We start from the raw sequence: 15,994 nt of genomic DNA, 5'->3' as shown, positions 1-15,994 counted from the left end.
GTGAGGGTTTTTTGCTGTTCTGGCACCATAAGGGCTTCCTAAATGCAACATGCCCCCAAAAACCATTTCAGAAAAACGTACTCTCCAAAATCCCCTTATCGCTCTTTCCCTTCTGAGCCCTCTACTGCGCCCGCCGAACACTTTACATAGACATATGAGGTATGTGCTTACTCGAGAGAAATTGGGCTACAAATATAAGTATACATTTTCTCCTTTTACCCCTTGTAAAAATTTAAAAATTGGGTCTACAAGAACATGCGTGTGTAAAAAATGAAGATTGTGAATTTTCTCCTTCACTTTGCTTCTATTCCTGTGAAACACCTAAAGGGTTAAAATGATGACTGAATGTCATTTTGAATACTTTGGGGGGTGCAGTTTTTATGATGGGGTCTTTTGTGGGGTATTTCTAATAAGAAGACCCTTCAAATCCACTTCAAACCTGAACTGGTCCCTGAAAAATAGTGAGTTTGAAAATTTTGTGAAAAATTGGAAAATTGCTGCTGAACTTTGAAGCCCTCTGGTGTCTTCCAAAAGTAAAAACTCGTCACTTTTATGATGCAGACATAAAGTAGACATATTGTATATGTGAATAAAAAAAATTTTTATTTGTAATATACATTTTCCTTACAAGCAGAGAGCTTCAAAGTTAGAAAAATGCAAAATTTTCAAATTTTTCATCAAATTTTAGGATTTTTCACAAGGAAAGGATGCAAGTTACCACAAAAATTTACCACCATGTTAAAGTAGAATATGTCACGAAAAAACAATCTCGGAATCAGAATGATAACTAAAAGCATTCCAGAGTTATTAATGTTTAAAGTGACAGTGGTCAGATGTGCAAAAAACGCTCTGGTCCTTAAGGCCAAAATGGGCTTGGTCCTGAAGGGGTTAATCTCCAAATCCATCGGGCTTCTTCTTGAAGCAGTCTGGTGTTAAGATTGCCACGTCTCGGACCCAGTTTACACTGAGTAATGCCACAGAAACGTAATTCAAAGGGAGCATCATTGTGTACAGTCCTCATATGCCTCGCAATTGGCGTATCTTGATAGGTGTTAATAGTACTTATATGTTTTGAAATGCGCCTACGCAATTGTTGGACTGTCTTTCCTACATAAACTTTAGGACAGTTGCATGTGGCTAAGTACACTACTCCCATCGTCTGACAGGTAATGAAATCCCTAATTTGATATTTCCGATTATTAATCGGATTAGAGAATTCTTTTGTACGTGGCATGTATTTACAAAATTTGCACCGTCCACATGGGTGTGATCCTTGGATTGATGATTTCAACCAACTGGATGCAGACTCCTCTGCATAAAAACTCCTAACTATTTGGTTTTGAATGTTAGGTCCTCTACGATAAGTTATAGAGGGGTGAGTAGAGATCACCTCCCTAAGGTCATTGTCCACCTGTAATATAGACCAATATTTCTTTAGTATATTCATGATTTTTTGATTGTGTTGATCAAAAGTTCCGATGCACCTAATGATCTTTTGGCCACTATTGTCTTTAGCCAAATTGTGATCACGTAATAATTCAGATCTTGGAGTAGCCCTAGCTCTGGCAAAAGCCTTATGGAGGATTTTCTTGGGATATCCTCTATTGGTTCCCCCTGTGCAACATCATTCCCATCATCTGATCCCCCCTGTGCCACATCATTCCCCCCATCTGATTCCCTCTGTGCCACATCATTCCCCCCATCTGATCCCCCTGTGCCACATCATTCCCCCCATCTGATCCCCCTGTGCCACATCATTCCCTCCATCTGATTCCCCCTGTGCCACATCATTCCCCCCATCTGATTCCCCCTGTGCCACATCATTCCCCCCATCTGATCCCCCCTGTGCCACATCATTCCCTCCATCTGATTCCCCCTGTGCCACATCATTCCCCCCATCTGATCCCCCTGTGCCACATCATTCCCTCCATCTCATTCCCCCTGTGCCACATCATTCCCCCCATCTGATCCCCCTGTGCCACATCATTCCCCCCATCTGATCCCCCTGTGCCACATCATTCCCTCCATCTGATTCCCCCTGTGCCACATCATTCCCATCTGATTCCCCCTGTGCCACATCATTCCCTCCATCTGATTCCCCCTGTGCCACATCATTCCCCCCATCTGATCCCCCTGTGCCACATCATTCCCCCCATCTGATCCCCCTGTGCCACATCATTCCCTCCATCTGATTCCCCCTGTGCCACATCATTCCCCCCATCTGATTCCCCCTGTGCCACATCATTCCCCCCATCTGATTCCCCCTGTGCCACATCATTCCCCCCATCTGATCCCCCCTGTGCCACATCATTCCCTCCATCTGATTCCCCCTGTGCCACATCATTCCCCCCATCTGATCCCCCTGTGCCACATCATTCCCTCCATCTGATTCCCCCTGTGCCACATCATTCCCCCCATCTGATCCCCCTGTGCCACATCATTCCCCCCATCTGATCCCCCTGTGCCACATCATTCCCTCCATCTGATTCCCCCTGTGCCACATCATTCCCCCCATCTGATTCCCCCTGTGCCACATCACTCCCTCCATCTGATTCCCCCTGTGCCACATCATTCCCCCGATCTGATTCCCCCTGTGCCACATCATTCCCCCATCTGATCCCCCCTGTGCCACATCATTCCCCCATCTGATCCCCCTGTGCCACATCATTCCCTCCATCTGATTCCCCCTGTGCCACATCATTCCCCCCATCTGATTCCCCCTGTGCCACATCATTCCCCCCATCTGATCCCCCCTGTGCCACATCATTCCCCCCATCTGATTCCCCCTGTGCCACATCATTCCCCCCATCTGATCCCCCCTGTGCCACATCATTCCCCCCATCTGATTCCCCCTGTGCCACATTATTCCCCCCATCTGATCCCCCCTGTGCCACATCATTCCCCTCATCTGATCCCCCTGTGCCACATCATTCCCTCCATCTGATTCCCCCTGTGCCACATCATTCCCCCCATCTGATTCCCCCTGTGCCACATCATTCCCCCATCTGATCCCCCCTGTGCCACATCATTCCCCCCATCTGATTCCCCCTGTGCCACATCATTCCCCCCATCTGATCCCCCCTGTGCCACATCATTCCCCCCATCTGATCCCCCTGTGTCACATCATTCCCCCCATCTGATCCCCCTGTGCAACATCATTCACTCCATCTGATTCCCCCTCTGCCACATCATTCCCCCCATCTGATCCCCCCCTGTGCCACATCATTCCCCCCATCTGATTCCCCCTGAGCCACATCATTCCCCCCATCTGATTCCCCCTGTGCCACATCATTCCCCCCATCTGATCCCCCCCTGTGCCACATCATTCCCCCCATCTGATTCCCCCTGAGCCACATAATTTTTTTCTCTCTCTCTCTCCTGATAATGGGTACAGTGTTTCTGCTTTGGAAAAGTGCAGAAACTCTGCTCCCATGCGTTCCTACAGGACTTAAGCCCTAAATATAAAGTATAATATTATATAGAGTATAAATAATTGTTTTATACATAGATATAACAGTATAATGTAGTATACAGTATAAGGCTGAGACTATATGTGTCCGGCGTATGTGAACCCAGCCAAAATCTTGACACATCTTATGTTACAACTGATGACATCATGCATCACTTGTATAGTAACCGGCGTCCATTGTTTCTGAATGTCGGATGAGGAATGCAGCAAGATGCGTTCCCCTGTCTGGCGAGACCAACCATCCAGCGTTCAAACTGAGGTGCCGGATGAATGTGAACTGTCCTATTCAAATGAATGAGATCAGTTCTAGCATCAGTTTCCCTCCGGAGCATTTTCTAAAGTGCTGGAGGGAAAAGATGCTGAATATGTAATCCTAGCCTTAAAGGACATCTGCAGCGGTACAAACATGTATCCCCTATCCTCAAGATAGGGGATAAGTGTTTGATCGCGGGGGTCCGAACGCTGGGGCCCCCGGCGATCTCCTGTATGGGGCCGCGGCTCTCCCGTGCAGGGGGCGTGCCAGCCGCAGCATGACGTTGCGGCCAGCACGCCTCCTCCATACATCTCTATGGGAGAGGCGGGGAGGCAGCATTCGTGCCTCCCCGCATCCCCATAGAACTGTATGGGGACGGGGAGGAGACGGGGCATCACCGTCGACCTCTAGATCGAAGCTACGTCACCATGGGCGCTGCCGGCGCCCCGTTAGGAAGATCGAGGGGGGTCCCAGCGGTCGGAGCCCCGCGATCAAACACTTATCCCCTATCCTGTGGATAGGGGATAAGTGTAATTCCGCTGCAGTTGTCCTTTAATGATTAGGTATACATAGATATCCATGATAATATAGGAGTACACAGTATACATGGCCATATCCTTTTCATAGCTGGTCTGCAGTAATAGTTATAATGGGTTACAAATGTACAGCCATGAAATGATCATAAAGATGCGGAAGTCTTAGTGCGTCCTCCATTTATGATCTTTTCCTGTCATTGTGGTCAGTAGTTGTAATAAATAACCTGAACGTGTGAACACACCCTATAATGACTGCGGTCCAGCGTCCTCCCTATAGACACTCCGCCCTGGTCTGTCCTGCAGTGAGTCTACTAGAAGGGAGTGTCTATGGATAACACAACCTGGAGACAACCTCATTCTGTGCTAATTGACTAAAGTTCATAGGTAACGTGATGACGCTGCGTTCCACACCTCCTTCTCATCATACCCATCCCGGGCTCCTATTGGTTTCAGCAGGGACTTGACCACACCCTATTGTCTCCACCTCTACCCCGCCCTAATATGGCTGATTGCTCAACCGTCCATTGAGATTGTGATGGGTAAAAGGGCTGGGTTTCCCCGCCCATTTTTCTGTCCGCTGGCCCAGCCAATAGGATTTCAGAGGAGAGCCTGCCTGGCCAATAGTCGGCGGCTTGAGGCGGGGTCCCGGTGTTGCGTGTTCCGGTGCATCCTCAGACTGTGTGTCGGTGCTGGGAGGTTCGCGGAGCTCTGGGACGGGACGGCGGCGGCACACTGCATCCCCCTCCTCCGGCAGAGGCAAATGAGAAGGAAAGGGTTGTTCCGCATGGCGAGGGGCTAGCGGCTGTTCCCCAACCTGACGGAGAGCGGGGAGGCTAGTGACTGGCACAGCGGAGGAAGCAGCCAGCATGGACCAAGTGGAGATCTTACGGACTTTCATTGAGAAGGTGCAGTCCATGAATAACAAGGACCAGAACGGGGAGGACAACTTCGCGTGTGACTTCATGGTGAGCGGCGGGTGTGCTGGGGGCTCGTGTCCCGGGGGTTAGTGATGGGCTGTCAGGGCGCCCCCTCCTCTCCTTCCTCCGCCGCCCTCCTCTCCCCCTCCTTCCTTCCTGATCACTTCATGGATTACTGCCTGCAGCTGTATGGGCAGGAGAAGGAGGAGGATTTCATCACGGCTTCCTGCTCTCCGACCTGTGCCTTACTACATCATCCTCCTCCATGGCCGCCGGGGAGGCAGGAAGTGTCCTATCGATTACCCCATCAGGGCAGCAGATGGGAGGGGGCTGTGCTCTGCCCTCCCGCTTGTCATTGACGTGCCCTGGGCACATGGGGAGCTGTCTGCCCCGTACCCTGCCCGGCATTGTCTCCTGCTCCCCCAGTACCTCAACTTACATGTGTACCCGGTGGGCAGGGGCTGTAAGGATGCCAGCGTACTGTCTACTGTCAATATACTGTATGACCAGTGTACTGCCAGTGTAATTTATAGTGTACTGTCATATAGACCAGTGTACTGCCAATGTACTGTATGACCAGTGTACTGCCAATGTACTGTATGACCAGTGTACTGCCAATGTACTGTATGACCAGTGTACTGCCAATGTACTGTATGACCAGTGTACTGCCAATGTACTGTATGACCAGTGTACTGCCATATAGACCAGGCTGCCAATATACTGTATGACCAGTGTACTGCCAATGTAATGTATGACCAGTGTACTGCCATATAAACAAGGCTGCCAATGTACTGTATGACCAGTGTACTGCCAATGTACTGTATGACCAGTGTACTGCCATATAAACTAGGCTGCCAATATACTGTATGACCAGTGTACTGCCAATGTACTGTATGACCAATGTACTGCCAGTATTATGTATAGTATACTGTCATATAGACCAGGCTGCCAATATACTGTATGACCAGTGTAATGTATAAATAGTGTACTGCCATATAGACCAGGCTGCCAGTGTATTGTATGGTCAGTGTGGTCCTGTATAGGGTTGGCTGCCAGTGTACTGTGTGGTTCTGTATAGGGTTGGCTGCCAGTGTACCTCTATATAGACTGGGCTGCCAGTGTACTGCCAGTGTAATGTATAAATAGTGTACTGTCATATAGACCATGCTGCCAGTGTATTGTATGGTCAGTGTGGTCCTGTATAGGGTTGGCTGCCAGTGTACTGTATGGTCAGGATACCGGTGTACCTCCTATATAGACCGGGCTGCCAGTGTACTGTATAGTCAGGATACCAGTGTGCCTCCTATATAGACCGAGCTGCCAGTGTACTGCCATGTAGAATGGGCTGCCAGTGTACTGAATGGTCAGGATACCAGTGTACCTCTATATAGACCGGGCTGCCAGTGTACTGCCATGTAGAATGGGCTGCCAGTGTACTGTATGACCGGGCTGCCAGTGTACTGTATGGTCAGGATACCAGTGTACCTCTATATAGACCGGGCTGCCAGTGTACTGCCATGTAGAATGGGCTGCCAGTGTACTGTATGGTCAGGATATCAGTGTACCTCTATATAGACCGGGCTGCCAGTGTACTGCCATGTAGAATGGGCTGCCAGTGTACTGTATGACCAGGATATCAGTGTTCTGTCACCCCCTGTGACAGTGTGCTGTATGACCAGTGTATAGTGGTCCTGCAAGTTACAATATTAATTGGTTCTGGGATGACCATTGTATGTTGACACCATTGTATGTTTAGACCATAACTTTATGGAATCCTGGTAATTGGTTCTGAAGCCACCAAAATTTCATCCAAAAATAGGAAAAAGTGAAATAGGAAAGGATTAAACAAAAATAAGTAGATAATTAATACAGATAAAGCAAGTCCTTACATATAAAAGTAAGAAAGATCTTCTAGAAGCTGTAATCACTGTCTATGTAGAGGACAGGAGCTTCTTCAGGGTCCTGTACAGTACACACAGTGGGGGAGATTTATCAAAACCTTTTGCAGAGGAAAACTTTCCCAGTTGCCCATAGCAACCAATCAGATCGCTTCTTTCATTTTTTAGGAAGGCCTGTGAAAAATGAAAGAAGCGATCTACCCCAGTGTCATAAAAAAAAGTAAAATGGAGCCATCCTTACCTGGTGTCCTAAGCTAACCCTGGCACAGGTAAAGAGTACAGAACATGTAATACCTCTCTGTACTGTAGGGGGCGCTACCAGACACCAGTCAGTGCATGCACTTCAGTAATACAGGTGTTTTACCAGTGAATGCCCATTCTGATTGGTCAGTTCTTCCAGCCATTGATACAATCCTACTGACACTCCAGAGCTGTAAAATGTATGTTGAGTCTGGTTTGATGGTCTACTGAAAAATAACTTATCCCCTATCCAAGGATAAGGGATGAGTTATAGATCGCGGGGGGTCCGAGCACTGGGACCCCACCCTGATCTCCTGCATGGGGTTCCGGCAGTTTGCAGGAAGCTGACATCTGACTCCCGCATGAAGCTGCGACCGGCACACCCCTCCATGTATCTCTATGAGGTACATGGAGGGGTGTGTCGGCCTGCGCTCTGTTCGGGGTATCGGCACAACCCCTTCCAGCCGACTGCCGGGACCCCATGCAGGAGATTGCGGGGGGTTCCAGGACTTGGACCCACCGCAATCTAGAACTTATCCCCTATCCTTGGATAGGGGATACGTTATTTTTCACCAGGCAACACTTTGAGCGATTACTGTACTCCTATGTAGACCAGGCTGCCACTGTACTGTATGACCAGTGCTTTCATAACTAGACCAGGCTGCCAGTGTACCACCTTACTGATAACTTGTAACAGGCTGCCAATGTGCTGTTTGACCAGGCTGCTTTATGCCAGTAGGACGCCTATGCACTAAGAATTAGGCTGGTTCACTGTAAGGCTATGCTTACACAACGGAATTTCTGAATTGCTACTTTATTCGATGGAATTCTGCACCTTTCATGGAATATCGGATATTCGGTGGAATATCTGCGACAGGTATTTCTGCTGCGGAAATTCAGATTCCAGGAACTGACGAATTAATATGTTCATTCAGAAACGCAATGCATTTTCCGAAGGGCCCAAGTGCTGGAGAAACATGCTTTTTGCAGGCTGTCCACCTGAGTGTTGTGGGTAGGGATTATCGGTTTGGCTGATAATCGCTATTTTGGACATTATCGGTATCGGCAATTACCATGCCAATAATGCCCGCCCATCGTCGCCGCTGCACCCCCCCCCCCCCCCATCTCCGGTGTTATAATTACCTGTTCCCGGGGTCCGCGATCCTTCTGGCTCCTGCGCTGTTGCTGTGTGCTGCATAATGACGAGTGACACAGTGACAGTGCAGGACGCCGACGGAGCCAGAAGGATCGCGGACCCCCGGGAACAGGTAGTTATAACACCGGGGATGGGGGGGAGGCGATGGGGCAGCGGCGGTATGTGGGCAGAGGATGGGGGGGAGGCGATGGGGCAGCGGCGGTATGTGGGCAGAGGATGGGGGGAGGCAATGGGGCAGCGGCGGTATGTGGGCAGAGGATGGGGGGAGGCAATGGGGCAGCGGCAGTATGTGGGAAGAGGATGGGGGGGGGAGGCAATGGGGCAACTGTGGTGGTTAGACTTGGGACAGGCAGGGGGAGAGAAGTGGGCGGCGGCGGTCTCTGGCACCGCAAAAGCAGTTGTAGATCATTGATTTAAAGCGCCCGCTTTAAATCATTGCTCTGCAATGGTTTCTGCCCCGCTGGGGGGTGTTGAAATAGCTGATAACTTGGTGGGGTGAGCCACGGGGTGTATGGGGCAGGTGTTAGTAACCCCTAAATGCTCGTGACGCCAGGGTGTGGTTTTCCTGGTAACCACCCGATTGGCAGCACTGCTATCCCAAGGTTAGGCAGGGCAATACTAGTCCAAGACCAGGTCAGGGTTAACAGTAGCTTTACTTAGGTAGACAGATGGAAATAGTCTAAACAGCTAGGCCAGGGTCCCAGAGAGGTGGCCAATAACACAGAAGCACCTCGCAGCTTGCTTGGACTTGCAGTGACTTTGACAGACTTTAGGACAGCCACACTGACTATAATGAACTTGACTGTAGGTAGTGACAGCAGACATAGATGACTTGACTTACTGACATGTGGCTGTATGTGGCTTGAGGCCTCCAGATGTGCTGGACACTGGCTCTGAGACGTCTGGTCTTCACTGTGCCTCGGGATCTAAGAAAGATGGAAACGGCTCCCCCTCTTATGGGGGGGCTGAGCCAGAAGCCCATAGGTCAAGCAGCAGGTCACCTGGTGCTCTCTGGGTAACAAACACATCATGTGAAAACCTTATCATGTGACTAACTCCAAGGTCCTTTATACTATGGACCTATTGACTCCTGATGAAGCTGCTGTAGAGAGCGGCGGAACGCGTGGAGCGAGTTGTTCGTCCCCCCCCCACCCCGGCCTGTGGTGACATACTTCCTTCATTTTGCTATGTTTGTTACCTGTCCTGCCTGTGTTTGTATCGGCGCCTGCATATTGCCTTAGAGATTTTTTACATTGCATCAGTACACTTTATTGTCTGTTTGGGCATATCTAGTATAGCTGCACTACATTTTCTTTATAAGCTTGCACTTTATATTTCTCCTCTTTTTTTTATTGTTGCTATAGGTTACGACTTGTGTCATAGCAGCAGCCTTGTGCATACAGGCAGGATTTTGGTCGTTTTCGTATATTTGAGTATATCTCCACACCACATTATTATTGGAGCAGGGCCGAGGGGGGTGGGATTACATTCCCCAACCCATGTGTAATTTCTGTTCTAAATGGTTTTAATTGCATTTGTGTTTTGTTGGGTCTTTGTGATAATTTGTGTATAATAAACATTTATTGTATATGATTATGTTTGATGGTGTGCAATAATTTCTGGCCACTAGCTTTTTCTCTAGACATTTTCTTTATACTATGGGGGAGACACTTCTGGAGGGCCCCTAGGACACAGAGGGACTCAACCTGACAGGGCCCAAGTACTGTACGGGACCATATCCTGTACTGGGACATCACAGTAGCTCCATCTATTTGTTTGTAAATACTACAGTGCCCCCCAGTTCTTCCAGCATTGGTTCAGTCCTGTCTATGACTATATGCTGTTGGTTCCACGTTCCATGCCATACACCTCCACTGATCATTGGTCTACATGAGGAGAGTCCTGGAGCTCTGTTCCTTGCTGCGTTTTCTTCTGTGGCCTGTCTGATATGTGGTCAGCGCCTATAAATGGAGGGATTTATTCTGGATCTGAAGAAAGAATGCCTCGGTCCTGGGAATCTTCTCTGACTCACGGCCTCTAGCAGCTCTATGTACTCCCAGCCACAGTACTAGGACATTTCTGGGATGGGTTAAAGAGAACACAACCTAATAGTGTATTAAGCCCTTGACAAACCATCTGATACAGTCATATGTTCAGTATCCATGTTATGAGAAGCGAATAAACCTTAGAATGCACATGTACTGTTTGTAGAGCAGTGTTTCCCAACCAGGGTGCCTCCAGCTGTTGCAAAATTACAACTCCCAGCATGTCTGGACAGCTGTTGGCTGTCCAGGCATGCTGGGAGTTGTAGTTTTGCAACAGCTGGAGGCACCCTGGTTGGGAAACACTGTTGTAGAGGCACAGTACTGTAGAAGGCTGTCACCATTGACCCTAATATTTCTTGTCTTTTCCCAGACATGTTTTACTAGGTCAGCTGCTTTTGCATGAGATTGGGTAAAGCCTGTGTGAGTGATGGAGAAATAACATGAGGCAATCTACTTTGTACAGCACTACAGAGTATGTTGGTGCTATGTGAATAGCAGGAGGCAATATTAAAGGGGTACTCCAGTGGAATTTTTTTTTTTTTTAATCAACTGGTGCCATTAAGTTAAACAGATTTTTAAATTACTTATTTTTAAAAAAATCGTTATCCTTCCAGTACTTATCAGCTGCTATATGCTACACAGGAAGTTATTTTCTTGATTTTTTTTTCATTTATCAATGTGACGGGGGGGGGGGGGGGGGGGTACTATATAGTGTAGTGTCCCATACGTCTTAATTATAATATCCAAAGTGCGCACCTCTAGTGCTAAATACGAGAAATAATTCCAACAGTGTCAAAAACAGGGCGCCAATTTGCCCATATAGGCCAAAATTCTGGTGCATAAGGTAAATCGTATTCCATGTGACTACCTACCTACACATACATAGATGGATCAGGTCAGAGTAACCACTCCCACATCTCTGTATATATGCAGGTATAATGAACAATAACACCAGTGTAGATGTATATACACCCGCACAGGTGTTTCCTTTATTAGGGGTACCCCTATTAAAGGAAACGCCTGTGCAGGTGTATATACATCTACACTGGTGTTATTGTACTCATAAGTACTGGAAGGATTACGTAATTAGAAGTAATTTACAAATCTGTTTTAACTTTCTGGCACCAGTTGATTTAAAGAAAAAAAAATTCCACCGGAGTACCCCTTTTAAAGGATGTTTAGATTACCCATTCTTTATAGGACCTCTCATAAGGATCACGTGGGGTCCCAACTTGGGGACCCCTGCCGATTAACTCTTATCTGATACTAGAAGGGAGATTTACCTATGATTTCTAAGCCATGTTTTCAAGAGATGTTTGTTGCTGGTGAATGGAAACATCTGGTTCATGTCTAAAAACAGGGAACCTCTCCTGATCTTGTGTTCACGTAGCAGAATGTTTGTCACAGTGTATCAGTCTAGATAAAATTGGTAAATTAAACAAAGTAGCATGTGTCCTTTCTCTGGCTTTAGGTTGATGACCTTGTCTAGTGTTCCACAAGTGGCTCCTTAGCTGCTGACGCTATTGTGTACTACAGCTGTATGTCATTTTGCTAGAACCTACTACTAGGGTTAGAGCCATAGGCTGACAACACCAGGAAAAGGTGTCACCTGATATTGTAAATATGGATTTTCCCTTTTCATATTTAGTATAGGCTCAATACCAGGTACTGCCGCTCCGTCCCATGAAGTAAAGGGTATTGTGTAGTACTTTGTCTGGTATTGGTCACATTACTTTTCCCTTTGTATTTTAGTGAGGTACACTTGTGTCTTTTCTCTGTGGAATCGTACAAATACTGAGCATACTGCACCCCCCCCCCCCCCCCTGTATTTTAGGCTATATTTACATATGATGAAAGCCATATGTTCTGGGTATATGTCACATTCTGGCAGAACGGTATACTGACACATATCACCGTGTGCCTGTATATACAGTATACTTATTGGCCTAGATTTATCAACCCGTGACATAAAATGTCTAGCTTTGCCCACAGCAACCAATCACAGCTCAGCTCAACTTTCACTGCTGTGATTGGTTGTTGTGGGTAAATGAAACAGTTTTTGTCTCCGATTAATAGATCTAGGCCAGAGTTGCACAGTGAATTTCCTTACTTAGGGTAAAAAAAGTTATTTAGGTTATGAACAGGTCGGACCATAACGCCAAAGTGAACTTACCTTTAAAGGAGAAGTATCATGCTGAAAAAGGTAGCCCTCATCCACTTTTAGATTGTGGCGGGTCCGACTGCTGGGTAGCCCACCCACCACCTCGGGACCTCCTGCATGGGGCACGGCTCTCCCTGGGAACAGAGCGTGTCGACTTCCGCACAAAGGGGCGGTCAACTCGCCCCCTTCATGTATCTCTGTGGGAGAGTCGTAGAGAGACTCTCCCATAGAGCTACAAAGAAGGGGTGTGTCGGCCGCCACTGTGTGCCTTTTTATGTCCTGAAACAGAGGTCCTGAGCCCCACTTACAAGCTTGTGCCCTGCTGCTCCACTCTGTCTGTGGGGGGTGTTGAAATCGTTTTCTACCTCCAGAGTATATATGAAATCATTTTCTTTTTTTGCAGGAAAAGTTGCACTTTTTATAGGAATCCTTCATTTTATCAAATATATTGCAAAACTAGAAAAAAATTATTTGGTTGTGTGAATTTTTTTTTTTTTTTTTAAACTTAATGGACATCTGTACGGCATGAATTTTACATATTCCTGTGCCCGGGCTTCAAAAAAAACTTTAACTCACCTTCCTATGTTCCCTCGTTGCTCCGGTACCGGCCTCATGGTCCTCTTGCTGCTTCCTGGGGACAGTAACGTCACAGAGCCGTCAGCGTATCACCGTCTGCAGCAATGTCCCGCCTCGGCTGGTGATAGGCTGAGCGCACTGTCATGTAGGGAGCTCTGGCCCGTTCCTTACATGACAGTGCACTCAGCCTATCACCGGCCGAGGCGGGACATTGCTGCAGACGGTGATACGCTGACGGCTCTGTGACGTTACCGTCCCCAGGAAGCAGCAAGAGGACTGCAGCATAGGACCGTGAGGCTGGTACCGGGGGAACGTAGGAAGGGGAGTTAAAATTTTTGTTTATTTTTGCAGTTTAAGTTCATGCAGTACAGATGTCCTTTAAGTGTAACTATCGTTAGTAAAAACTTTTGCTGTGTAATTCAGACTTTTCAATAGTTTAGTTCGCACGGTGTCTCCATCCCAAGAGAAACTGAGATTTGTAACCTGGTCATGCACTTCACTTCAATTGGAATAATGGGTTAATGTATCCTTTAGTAAAGGAAACCTCTTTACATAATTTCTTGTCTAGATTGTACTGCTGATGCATGTTCTTGCACCATTTCTATGTACAGTGTTCATGACATAGCTACAGGTTTTATATCTAGGATACCTACTAGAGATGAGCGAACTTACAATAATTGGATTCGTCACAAACTTCTCGGCTCGGCAGTTGCTGACTTTAGCCTGCATAAATTAGTTCAGCTTTCAGGTGGGCTGGAAAAGGTGGATACAGTCCTAGGAGAGTCTCCAGCCCACCGGAGCACCTGAAAGCTGAACTAATTTATGCAGGCTAAAGACCGCAACCGCCGAGCCGAGAAGTTCGTGACGAATCGAATTACTGTAAGTTTGCTAATCTCTAATACCTACTTTAGAGCATTGGAAGTCCATGACGGTTGCAGATTGAGTGGCCTCTTGTAGCCTCTGACCTTAGAAAAGTCTCTGAGTTGCTTCCACCTTTTGAGGTCTATTTAAGCTCCTTTAGGAGACCGCCATGCCGATCTCTTTTCCTTGACACACAGGTCCCTGCACATGCTCCCTACATTGCTCCTCGTGCACCTGCAGGTTCTCTCTTCTCTTCTGTGTGAACACACTGCTAGCGGCACGCTATATGCTGTGGTTACTAGAGCCAGAGAGCATGCTCACGCTGTATCTAGCATTGCACAGAAGCTGTGAGCAGGAAGGCAGGGGAAACGGCACATAGGTCCCAGCACATGCGCCCAATATTACTCCTGTGTCAATCACACAGCCTTCCCAGCGCTGAAGGCAAAGAGAAAGGCATGGCGGCCTCAGGGCATAGCAGACCCATATCGGACTGTTGATGGCTGTACAGAATAAAATATTTTATTATCATAAAATCCAGCTATAAAGAAGGTAAAGGTAATGGTGGATGGCTATGATAAACCCAGTTCACAGACTGACTGAAATCATGACAGTTGTGCCTCAAACTCACCTGATGCCTGCTTTTTAGGTGGCATTGCTATGCCATAAATCTGTAATATTATTTCGATGTGTATTTTAATTCTCATCATGCATCTGGCCCGGGGGGACTGTAACGATGCATAGCATCTTTCCCAGAGTTGGTGTCAAGGTTAGGGGTTTTGCCTTTGACTCTTAGTACTGTACAGCATTCTTCGTGCTCACAGTTTTGACTTCTGTGTGCTAAAAAGGAGTTTTAGGGGAGAAATTAATTTGTTATATGCCTTTCATCCTTTCCTCTCCTGCTTTCCTCCCCTCAATGCAAGCCTACGGCAGGGGGCGTCATAGCTATCACGCCCCCTCCCGTAAGCTTGCATTGCGGGGCGGAAGCGTGACATCACACGCCGCCCGCCCTGTAGTCGCCCGTAATCAGACCCGGAGCGAACACGCTCCGAGGACTGATTATAAACGGGGTGCCGCGTGCATGATCACGGGCATCCCCAGTGGTGGGACTCCCACGATCAGGCATCTTATCCCCTATCCTTTGGATAGGGGATAAGAAGATGTTTAAGCACCGGAGAACCCCTTTAAGTTCCTTTAGTGTTGTAGTTTTCAAGATAGTATGCCATGTGTAGTTTTTTTTTTTTTATTTTTTTTTATTTTTTTGTTTGTTTGCTGTTCTGGAACCCTTGGAACTTGCTAAATGCAACATGCCCCCCAAAAACCATTTCAGCAAAATTCTCTTTCAAAAAGCCAAAACTTAACTGGTCCCTGAAAAATTGAGATTTTGAAATTTTTGGGAAAACTTTAAAATTGCTGCTATACTTTGAAGCCCTCTGATGTCTTCAAATAGTAAAAACATGTCAACTTTATGATGCCAACATAAAGTAGACATATTGTATATGTGAATCAATATATAATTTATTTGGAATATCCATTTTTCTTACAAGCAGAGAGTGAAATTTGCGGATTTTTCACCAAGAAAGCATACACGTAACAATGAAAAATTACCACTATCTTAGAGAAGTCCAGTGCTGAAAAACTTCTCCTATCCTAAGGATAGGGGGATAAAATTCAGATTGCGGGGGTCCGACCGATGGGGCCCCCACCATCTCCTGTACGGAGCCCCGGCTTGTTGACCACCGCATGAAGGGGCAGACGACACGCCCCTTCAATACAGCGCTATGGTAGAGCCGGAGATTGCCGAAGGAAGCGATCTGGCTCTGCCATTGATTTGTATTGAGGGGGAGTGTCAGCCGCTTCATGCGGTGGTCAACACACCTCCTTA

General features: G+C 47.3%; 2 protein-coding genes across 5 annotated transcripts in view; one reads left to right on the top strand and one right to left on the bottom strand.

Moving 5' to 3' along the window:
• Positions 1–4,704, bottom strand: part of GSAP (gamma-secretase activating protein) — a 176,192-nt gene extending 171,488 nt beyond the window's left edge. For 2 of the 3 annotated variants that reach the window (XM_056573473.1, XM_056573476.1), the window contains exon 1: positions 4,501–4,606. Coding sequence is in view for 1 of the 3 variants with exons in the window: in XM_056573472.1 (XP_056429447.1) it covers positions 4,670–4,689 (20 nt within the window). In the remaining 2 variants the exon portion in view is untranslated. Of the gene's footprint in view, positions 1–4,500; positions 4,607–4,669 lie in introns of those variants that run through there. The other variant, XM_056573472.1, reaches the window with a different exon arrangement.
• Positions 4,705–4,851: 147 nt separating this feature from the next.
• The window catches only part of PTPN12 (protein tyrosine phosphatase non-receptor type 12), a 77,577-nt gene continuing 66,434 nt past the window's right edge, over positions 4,852–15,994 (top strand). For both annotated transcript variants that reach the window (XR_008892616.1, XM_056573480.1), the window contains exon 1: positions 4,852–5,223. Coding sequence is in view for 1 of the 2 variants with exons in the window: in XM_056573480.1 (XP_056429455.1) it covers positions 5,125–5,223 (99 nt within the window). In the remaining variant the exon portion in view is untranslated. The remainder of the gene's footprint in view (positions 5,224–15,994) is intronic.

Source organism: Hyla sarda, chromosome 4 (assembly GCF_029499605.1).
Source record: "Hyla sarda isolate aHylSar1 chromosome 4, aHylSar1.hap1, whole genome shotgun sequence".
In the NCBI taxonomy this organism is placed as follows: domain Eukaryota; kingdom Metazoa; phylum Chordata; class Amphibia; order Anura; family Hylidae; genus Hyla; species Hyla sarda.
The sequence above is the reverse complement of the archived record's forward strand: the minus strand, read 5'-3'. Positions and strand labels throughout refer to the sequence as shown.